The sequence below is a fragment of the Leiobunum rupestre genome, chromosome 2 (genome assembly GCF_980474605.1).
Source record: "Leiobunum rupestre chromosome 2, qqLeiRupe1.1.hap1, whole genome shotgun sequence".
In the NCBI taxonomy this organism is placed as follows: Eukaryota; Metazoa; Arthropoda; class Arachnida; order Opiliones; family Sclerosomatidae; genus Leiobunum; species Leiobunum rupestre.
In genome coordinates this window covers 15,082,852-15,093,785 of record NC_143385.1, presented here as the reverse complement: position 1 = coordinate 15,093,785, position 10,934 = coordinate 15,082,852, and the positions used below count along the sequence as shown (strand labels likewise).

At 33.1% G+C, this 10,934-nt stretch overlaps 1 protein-coding gene across 3 annotated transcripts; it reads right to left on the bottom strand.

The window, feature by feature from the left end:
* Positions 1-1,364: 1,364 nt before the first annotated feature.
* LOC149956191 (uncharacterized) lies at positions 1,365-10,197 on the bottom strand. 3 transcript variants are annotated; one of them, XM_090164663.1, is made up of 7 exons: positions 9,886-9,974; positions 8,306-8,376; positions 8,138-8,217; positions 7,116-7,156; positions 5,910-6,062; positions 3,697-4,518; positions 1,365-1,527 (listed from the first exon to the last, which is right to left on the bottom strand). In XM_090164663.1, the coding sequence occupies exons 5-7, from the start codon at positions 6,001-6,003 to the stop codon at positions 1,394-1,396; spliced, it is 1,050 nt and encodes a 349-aa protein (XP_090020789.1). In that variant the 5' UTR covers positions 6,004-6,062; positions 7,116-7,156; positions 8,138-8,217; positions 8,306-8,376; positions 9,886-9,974; the 3' UTR covers positions 1,365-1,393. The 3 variants fall into 3 exon arrangements, with proteins under 3 accessions (XP_090020789.1, XP_090020788.1, XP_090020787.1); XM_090164662.1 differs by lacking the exons at positions 8,138-8,217; positions 8,306-8,376 and having other exon boundaries at positions 9,886-9,960; XM_090164661.1 differs by lacking the exons at positions 7,116-7,156; positions 8,138-8,217; positions 8,306-8,376 and having other exon boundaries at positions 9,886-10,197.
* Positions 10,198-10,934: the final 737 nt, after the last annotated feature.

Below are 10,934 nucleotides of genomic sequence, written 5' to 3'. Positions count from 1 at the left end.
CATTTGTTCTAGTTGTACCTCTACTTCAGTGCAGACTGTGGAGCATCTCCTTTTCGCGTGCGATAGTAGTAAACACATTCGGCCAAGGCTTACACATTCTTTTATTTTTAAATTAATGATAGACTCACAGTTATTACAACAGATAACGTTTCAATCGTCGCAATTAACATGACGTAGAGCGTATTTATGAGTTGGTCTACGACGAAATAACAGTTAAATACTCCCAACTTGATGAACTCCTGGTTTTATGCTATTATAAAACGTTAAACGTAAGAATAGATTAATATAGGCATTTCTATAAAATAAGCTATGTTTGATGAAATTGTTTTTATGTAGCTTATAATCATTACGTCACCCGTGACGCAGCTGCAACATCAAAACAAGAATGCCAATGTTACTCAAATATCTTTGTTATAAATTATATCCATTTAACACCTATCACCAAGAATTATAATTAATAAATGTCTATTGCAATAATAATGTGTTTTACAAACTCTTGAAAATCAAATTTGATGGCTCATTTTAACCATATTTTTGATCAAAGATAATATTTGAATAATTAAGTTTTGTAAAAGTAATAAAATTTTTAAAACTTTAAAATTTATACATTGATAATTTTATTCAAACATTTAAAAAAATATAATTAACTGCATGTAAAACGTTTTCAACCAAATTCCCGATATCTGCTATTAATTTTCTTACAAGGAGACGACCCGAGGTGATAATCACCGATTTTGTTCAAACTCGGGTATAGTGTACACCTCCATGTACCTTAAAAAACCTGCAAGGAAAAAGTGCGACGGGCTTTCGTTTAGCCATGGCAACCGAAAACGTTTTTGACAACATGATTTCGGATTTTTCCATTGAAAATAACATGGGAATCTGAAACCTTTTAAAAAATTAAAAAATTCCAAAATTCCAAAACCGTTAAAATTACATTTAAATTGATTTTAAAAATTTAATTTAATCAAGTTTAAATGCAATTTGGTCAATTGGGGGACCCTTAAATACTTCAGATTCCCATGTTATTTTCAATGGAAATAATCCAAAACATGTTGTCAAAAACGTTTTCAGTTCCCATGGCAAAACGAAAGCCCGTCGCAACTTTTCCCTTGCAGGTTTTTCAAGTTACACGGAGATGTACATTATACCCGACTTTGAACAAAATCGGTGATTATCACCTCGGGTCATCTCCTTGTTAGTTATATAAATTTTGAATTTTTATCTTAACTGTTTCGTTTTAGATTTATCCGTGGATAATGGTGAACTGTATGTCGTCATCTACGGACGATGAATCAAATGATTTTTTTGAATTCATTTATTTAAATAAAAAATGAACAGATGTTTAAGAAGTTTATTGGTTCATTAATTAATGTCTTAATTCGAAAATATATTAAGGTTCCACAGTAGAAACAACTTTGTGGGATTTAATGTCATAGAGAGCCACAATTGCTGCTGAAAATGCGTTGAAAGCGGATAAAATGAACATGATGTACTTGTAGTCCCCGAGATAGTCTCGAAAATAACCTTAAACAAAAAATCTCGTCAATTTCAAGAAAGATAGTATAGCAACGGTAAACAAACAAACAGATGTCGCCACGTTTGCATGACCCACTCGTTTTCGAATTATGCGCGCGGAGCGTATTTGAGCAATATATATTAGACGCTGTCGTTTGGTCAATAATACTACAATATTTAAAAATAGCCAAAATATTTGCTTTGCAATTTAATAAAGTATTTTAAATTTTTCTTTATATTTAATTACATTATATTATCAAAAATCATAAGGTTAATGATTGGGGTGGCAGAGTGGTTAGCACTTTCGCCTCGCAGCAAGACGAGCCGGGTACGATCCCAGCTTGCGGCACTGGGTGAAAACTCGGAAAAACTCCTTCTGCGTTGAGTTTGCAAGTTCTCTCCCCATTGGTTTAACGGGATTTCCACCGAGATCTTCGGCTCCCCATTCCATAAAACCCGGCCAACTAAATTAATGGCTTTAAAAGTCGCTTGATGACTTAGGCCTAAGGTTGCCTTGGGTATTAGCCTAGCTGACTATTCTAACATAATTGGAATTAATTATATTAAATATTCAGTTTTAAAATGATCTTAATATTTAACATTTTATTACCAACAATTATTATTTAAATTGAAGTTCAACATTGTAATTATTTAATAAATATAAAAATATTATTATTTAGTACCTACTTACAATTTTTAAAAGATCTCCGTAGTTCTATTTAAGACAACAGAGGGCGCTACCTAATGTTTAATGGGTGAAGCCAAATAAATATGTAGTAAATCACGCCACAATACCCCAAAGCTATGTTTGTTTGTTCCCAATTGCTTCTATAATTTATTGTCAATATTAAATATAGTGGGTTGAAATCTAAGCCATGGTCCAGTCTAAATATAGCGAGTCTCCCTCGACCATTGGTGCTATTCTAGTTCTACAGACGCCACTTCAATCGACTCATGCAAGCTTGAACGTTCATCTCTGTTTTTATAAAGATCCCGAAAGAATGAAATCAATGTACTCGTATTACTCAAGTGTCGAAGCAGTTCATTTGCCAAGCTATCACTCGCTAACTGTAATGAGGGTTCTTTATACAACCTTATCTTTCTTCACCTCATCAAGTGCAATATTTTTTCCGAACATTTGCATTTTCATGTGAAACCCTAACGGGGACGAACCCTGAACCCTTGGTGTGCTCCATTTCTGCCTCTAGTTGGCGTTAGAACTCTCTCACTATCGCACTGTGATGAATAGTTACGATACATTTTCTCTGACGTCGAATATGAAACGATTCGCTTCAAAAAGTCGATTTTAATTATATTCAATTCTTCGCCGCAGATAAAATAAATTAAAAAAATAGTTTTACACGTTTAGAAGTGTTTCAAATGCCACAATATGTAAAACATAATTTATGAAGTTAAATGTACGTAAAGAAGGATGACTAAAGTGTAATTTAAAATAAACTATACCTACTCGTGTAGAATCATTGTGTTCGCAACCAGATCCTAGTCTATCATATACTTCAAATAAAAATAAAAGAAAATTAAATTTTTTTTAAGAAAACCGCCTTTTTAAAATAGGTTTTTTTCATGTGCACATTTAAAAAAACCAAAAAAATCCATCATGAAATGACTCCCACCAAATCCGGTGTTGGTAACGTAGATTAAGTTCCAGAAATAAAACACTTTATTTTTTTGCCCAATCGCGCAGAACGACGATTTTAACAAAAACCTTATTTGCACAAAGATTCACCTTAATTGACTAGTACATCATTTAATGATTATAACGGTCTGAAATCGTGAGTTCAGTGTTGTCCTTTTATTTAAGGGCAGGGTCACGCTTACGCCGCCAAGCTTCCCAATATCACACTACAATTTTAAAATATCTCGCAAACGCATGCTCAAAATTATACTCCTCGACAACACAAGCAGGACTACTCTTTGATTTGAGAAGAGATACTTAAATCTAAAATTGGAAAACTTGCACCTTTGAAATCCGCAACTTTTCTTAGTTGAGGGAGGGATCAATATGGAGGCTGTACTACGGCTTCAGCTTTCACTTTTAGCCAATTTTGCAAACAAAATTTTTATTTAGAAATAAAAAGTTAAATTATTTTTAAATAAAAAAGCCAGTATTTTAGTTTTATAAAAACACATTTTTTCAAAAAACTAAATTATACTTACCAATAAAACTCGGTAAGAGTAACAAAACAAAACCAGAAATGCATTTGGACATTCCGCTGATAAAAGCCACGTTTTTCTTCCCCAATGATGGTAATATCACGGCGAGGATGATAAGGTTGACACCGAAAAAGAACCCCAATAGAAGTACAAAAATTAGGAACACGAAGCTACGAGTTAGGGACAAACACAGGAATAATATCGACTGGAACAGAAAACAAATCCAACCAAATCGAAAATAAGGCATAATCTTTTTGTCTACTAGAATCGTTGTTATAAACCTGCCAACAAATTCCATTGCGAAAACTAAAGTCACCATTATCACAGACAGATATTCCTCCACTTGTCGATCACGACTGTAGTCGACTACAAGGGTCAAGAATACCATAAAAGGAATAATATAACTTGAATTAAATAACATAATAATAAAAAATAAGGGATTTTTCACAATTTTCCAAATGTCTTTCATATAATTTTTCAAATTAGAGCCTTCATTCACAATAGCTCCTTTCTCTTCCTCTAAAAACGTTTCTTTCAATTCTTCGTCTGGGTCGTTAGTGTGAGTGTTTTGCTTCGCTTGCTGCGGTGAATCATTTTCTTCCAATATGAAAATGAACACGAAAGTTTGAATGTACAACGCCGCCTCGATGAGCCAGGCGCCTCGAAGCCCGTAGAAAGAGGCAGTCGCTTGGAACAGAATGGGGAACAACATTCCGGAGAGAGAGAAGGCTGTGAAAACTAGGAAGTACACTTTGGCGCGGTGTTCAGTAGAGTCCGTGGTGAGGTATTGAAGTGTTAAAGATAATAAGTGGGTTGATCCACCACCTGAAAATTCCGTAAATAAATATAGCAAACATTTAAGATTAAGCTAGTATCTAAATTCAGAAACTCATATTGCCTACTTAATGATGTGGATAGGAAAACATAAAAAATTGTCACACTATCGCTTGAAACCACCTTTTTATGATGCATATCCTTCAATCTTATTGGTCAAAACTGGCATGCAAACCAACTTAACATGGGTTTTAAGGTCTAGTATGAGCGATGTTAAAGTTCGGAGCCTTCAAGTAAATAAGTTAATTATGATGTCTCGATTTTTCGAAAAATATTTTTTTATAAAGTGGAATATTTGGACAGAGTTGGAATAGAACAATAGATCGTAATGACATATTAGAAATATGCAAAAAAAATTAGAAGTAGCAAGTATGACTGTTTTAATTTCTATTCAAATTTGAGAATGGTGAAACAATAACCTAGCAATTTAAAGAATGTTTTCAACGGAAAAAATGTTTTATTAAAATTTTTATATATAATTTGGAATCGTCTTTGTAGATTGTATAAATCTGATTGGCAGTACTGTTAACTATAAATTTAATGCAACACAGACTGAAATTGAACGGAAAACCAACGAGTCTAACTATTTTGCTTATGTGCTTGACGTAACTCGCAAATTGTTTGTTAATCAAAGGATAAAACGACCAACGTAACGCGTTATTATCTGTTTTAATAATGAACCATTGAAATGCGATAAAGCAGTTATCTATCTTTAACGTTTTTTCAAGGAATTAAGGTTTAATAAGTTGAAGTCAAGCCGATTTAATCGTTACATCATTTTATTGAAGGAAGAAATTAATTTATGTCAACTAAGATAAAAAAATTGAAGATAAGTGAAATCGTAGGATTCATTATTATGAGAAGGAATATTTTTATAGCGCAGGGATATTTGAAATAGAATTAATGATTTTTATTAAAGACGGTGAAAAATCCATCCCGAGGTGATTTGATTTTTCACCGTCTGGTTTGGTACGCAAGCGCAGAAGTAGCCTTGTTAAAATCATTTATACTTTTATGATTCCTTTATGTTGAGCTAAAAGTAAGAAACCATTAGTGTCCTGATTTTCAGAACTTTAAGTTAAAACTTGATCCACGGAATGTCACATTTGCCGAGTTCTTTAGTTTAGACGAACTTCAATGTTGTTATTAATGTTTCAAATGGATTCCTTCAATAGAGTGCCAGCAGCTTGAAACCTTGCGACGTCACCAATGTTAAACGTCTATTGAGAAAAAACGCGAGTTTTCATGACAACCATTACGGAAGCTACGGCTGTGACGTCACTAACTTTTAAAAACGCATTAACTGCTAGCACTCTATACTTGGTGAAATTTGGGCGAATACTACTTTGGTACTAAAACAATTCAGATTCATAAATCCTTACCTTTCAATGCGTAACAAAATGAAATCCAAGTGATCTCCGAAAAGAACGTCGGGTTGAAAAATGAAAGAACAGATCCCAGAGCGGCAGTTGCCATGCTAACGAAAAGTGCTTTCCTGATTCTTAAAAAGTGAAGCAAAGGCCCAGATGTGAACCCTAATTACAATATAACCAAATTACTGATTTTCAATGTTTAGGTTGTAGTATTTCATACTTAAAATGATCAATTTAACAACAACTGCATAATAATTTATACACTCCGGTCGACAACAAGTGAGTTATAGAATACTCGCTAACTACGGCCACCAAAGAGTTACGCGAGTACCCTGTCAAGGTAGAACTTATGAATTCATTCAATTCTTGCTATTTTCTTAATTGTTTTCGTAATTTATTTATATTTACCAAAAATAAAATAACTTTTCATATTTCTTTGCGCTGCCGTTAATTTATTTTAGCAACAACATTTGACTTTTTCATAATAATGCCCTGTCGAATTCATTACTTCCTGTCGTATAACAATTTGTTTAAAATAATTCACATATTTAGAAAACATTAGATAACCACTGATTACAGTTTTATTTACCTAAGGTTAATGTTAATTGTGCTTGTAAGTATGACATTTTAAGGATGTAGATAGGGTGTCAGGTAAACTTTACCTGGCACCCTATCTACATCCTTAAAATGGACCTTTACCTGGTAAAGGTACATTTAATAGATTTACTCGGCCATCCCGCCAACTATTCATCATCAACTCCATTTCAAGAAGATTTGTGCATTTCTTTTCCATGGGTCCAAAGTAGAATTACACGATCACGGTGGAAAGGAGAATCCATTGCTTATTTAGTCAACAAATGTTCATCACTGATTCTGCAATCTGCACGATTTTTTAGCGCTTGTTTCGACCACTTAGAAGTATCAAAGAAGTTGTACGCGTACGGTTTGAAGTTGTTGACTAAATTAGCGAAAGGCTTTGACTATCCGTCGTGAACGTAAATATTATATTTCGATTTCGATTCCACGTGAACTCTCCTACAGTTCACTTAAATTAAATGATTACTTTCTTTACTTTTTACGAGTAAAACATTAGTTAATAGTAAGTAAACTAAATTCCAAAAGTGTTGAATATTTGGTTTCTGTAGTAATAGTACCCGCGTCCTGTGTTTATTTGAACGAAAAATCTACCAAATTCGTAGCAAGTTGGAAACTCACCTCTTTAATCTGATCTCGAAATGCTTCAGAATATATATATGCTGCCGGTACAACAAAAATTAGTTAATTAAACAACAAATTAGGAGGTTCTCTGGAATGGTAGGTTTTGTAGTAGTGGAGAAATAAACAATATGGCCTACGGCATTATGAAAATACAAAACGAAGGACATTTTTCTGAGAGTGATAAAAACGCATGTATCTTGAAAAGTCAAAGTCGGTTAGTTTTGGAATATTTTTCTCGTTGTTCTCCGAAATTTTCTCTACAAGATAAAGGTATAATAATCTGCAACCACTTGCACCATTTCGAAAAAACAACATTTAAAAAAGTCGTATTTTGGGCAAAATTTGAGCTTTAGGTGCGTTTCTACCTTAGTTCCACTTGTTCGAGGTTTACCGAATTTTAATATTACGTCTAAAACAACCTTACAAAAACAGTGGCGCGAGAAATCCCGTGAAATTCCGTAAAGGGGACGATTAGCCCCCTGGTGTCAGTTATAGAAATATATTACATATATTCGGATTCTGCATAAAAAGTCGAGTAAGAATATATAAATATTTATTTAATAATGTTAATATTTAATTTTGTCCCCAAAATGTCGATTTCAAAACACTGTGCTATGTTTGCTCGCGATATTGGAATTTCTAAATACTGGGTTTAAAAATTGGAAAAACGCTATAGAAAAATTTAAAAAACACGAGAAAAGCTTGAGCCACCTAAATTGCATAAAAGCGGCAACTTTTTAGCCAACACTCTAAAGATAAACAGTTGAATAATAGAAATATTCTTAAAACAATTGTTAGCTCATTACGATATTTCGCTAGAACTGGTCAGGCATTAAGAGGGCATTTAGATGACGCTGGAAATTTACGTGAACTACTACGAGAAAGAGTTGATGATGTAAATGGTTTAAAACCATGGTTCGAATAACGAGACGATTGGTTAAGTGGTGACATTCAAAACGAAATCTTAGAACCGTTTCTGGTGCGAAACCATCGTCTGATATTCTACATTAAACCCTCACTGAGCTTCGCTCCGATGAGTACTTCGACCAAATTTGGAAGGTGACTGAAATGATGGCTAAAACATTGCAGCTGAAGAGCCCTAAACGAGGGGTAACCATTCTTAGAAAGTCTGTACACCAGATTACGCTTAGATTAGCACTGCCAAAGGCAGGGACTTCAAAGCTTACGCGTAATCCCATTAGTACAGTCAAAGGTACGGCTCTGTACACCGATTACGCGGAGTGATCAGCCTCTCGCCCTAAAGAGACAAGAAAGAAAAAGGTACCTCGTCGTTTCGAGCAAACAAACAGTCCTTGCGCCGCTGTAACTCTTAGTACACGGTAAAATATGAAGAAATAATATTTTGGGATGTTAGATTATGTGATTTCCTAATTAAATAGACCATTTTCTCAGCCTGGAATTGAACGGTTGATTTCACTAGAAAGTGTTATATTAAATTCTAGTAACTGAAATTGTCCTTCTATAGACGTTCTTAAGAGGGAACTAAAGTTTTGTCGAAAAAAACTCCGAAAGAAAAAGAGTCTTTGGAGTTTCGATTTAAATTTATTTCTAATGTATAGTTATTTATTTGCAAAGTAAAATAAAAATATATATTTCTTTATATTTTTTAATATTGAGAAAAACTACGTACGTAACTGTATCAACATAACGTTATTTAGGCATTAAAGTTAAATTATAAATATACATACATACAGACATACATACATACTACATACATACATACATACATACTACATACATACATATAAACATAAAAATACATACATACATACATCAACATATATATACATAGTAGGGTGTTTAAAAAAATGCAAATATCGAAATGTTTTGATTTTCTTGTTCATTTTGGTCGGAAAATGACACAGGAAAAAGTTTACGTAAATTCATTAATGTTTAGGACTGCCTCAACGAGCTTAAGTTTTACCATTATAAACCAACCCATTTAAAAGCAAAAATAATTATGTCACTCAAATACTTTAACTGATGAAATATTGAATATTTATTACTTACTTAAGTTTAAACAGGGTTTATTATAGTAATAAGTACCGGTACACAATAAAAATATTGGCAGAAATCCCCACAAAACCAGTTAAGACCTGGTTTAGTGGGGCTTTCTGCCAAATATTTTATTGTGTACCGGTACTTATTTCTATAATAAACATTGTAAAAACTTAAATAAGTAATAAATATTAAATTTTTCGTTCAAGTAAAGTATTTGAGTGACATAACTGATTTTTGCTTATAACTAAATGTTTTCATTTAAACTAGTGCTTTTTTCTACCCCAAAATGTAGCCTGGTATCTCCGCTAAAAATTCTTCAATTTAAAGAATGGTTTCAAATCAACATTATCGTTATTAATTTTCTTGGATCCTTAGGAATTTATCTAGAACCATATTGCTAAAAAAATTTAACATCTCATAACAGAAGTATACATTTAAGCCAAGAGAGTTACTACGTGTATCTAACGATGCGAAAATGAAATTGCGTAATAAAATTTATGTTAATTTAATAACTTAAAATGTTCTAGACAATCCGTTATGAAAAAAAGCAATTTAAAGCCCCCGAAGGTACACGTTTCAAGCTAACGACATTAGGGACTCATAGAAATAGATACTTCTCACAAATATATATTTTATACACTTTAGAAGCTATTAACGTATTAACTGAACCATCCTTTCAAACTAATACACAGATGAAAGACTTAATGGTTATTTTCTTACAGATACGGTATGATACGTTACTTACCCAGCAAAAAGTAGAAGAAGTTGGATGTTGTCAGTGGTATCGAAGCTTCCTCCCTGGACACGCCGAATGTTTCGTGCATTAGAACCAGGGCCACGCCCGACGACGAGATCAAACCGCTGGACAACAACGTAAAAAGCAAACACTTGCTGATCGTCCACCACTCAGTCGCGATGTAAGATGCAAATGAACCCATCTCGAAAAACTAACCAAATCTATTCTAAGCTTAGTTAATAAAGTTAGTGGATTGGTTTACCGTTAAGTTATCGTTACTTAAATGGTTAAGTAAAAATGAAGATTCTAAATGAATCTCTCATTTTGACCTGTAGCTGTAAACTCGAAAAAGATAGCAAAAACAAATTTATCTCTTTGAATTAGCTGTGCCTAAATTATCCGTATGAGAGCGTTGAGATATGAACTAAATAACAAATATCTAGGGCTCCTTTAACTCTTATCTTTTTCAAGGCGATTATTGTTTAGATTAAGAACAGATTGAAAAATAAATATATAATTGTATCATATTCTCTATAAATTCGATGGTTTATTAGGTTTTGTCTTAGTGCAAGCGAAAATAGCCCAAACACTTGTCCCATGTTCTCGTGATTTCACATAAATCAGATTGTTGATTTCTTATTTAATGCGTTTTTGTATTAAATTGGTTGCGTTTTTTGTTTGAAATATTTATTTTGGAGCTTTGTAGGAAATTCCACGAGAAACATCTTTACCAAGAATTCTTAAATCTGAGGTGTTCAAGAAGTTCATTTATTGCGCTATTGCTCATCCATTAGTGTGAGTCTTTAATTTACGTCTTACAACTTAATATCCTATCGCGTCACCAAGCTTTACTGCTTGCCTTTTATACAGGGTCTTTTTTTTTGCTCGGAAAAGTGTTTTTTTTTCAAAAACTATTTATAGTACCGATTTCAAATTTGGAAGGTCAATTCTCTATACCGGGGGACATCAGTTTGAGAAATTTGAGCGTTTTCGGTAATGTTTTTCACCAATTTTGAAAAATTATTTTTCGACCACTAGGTGCGAGATAAAAAATTTCT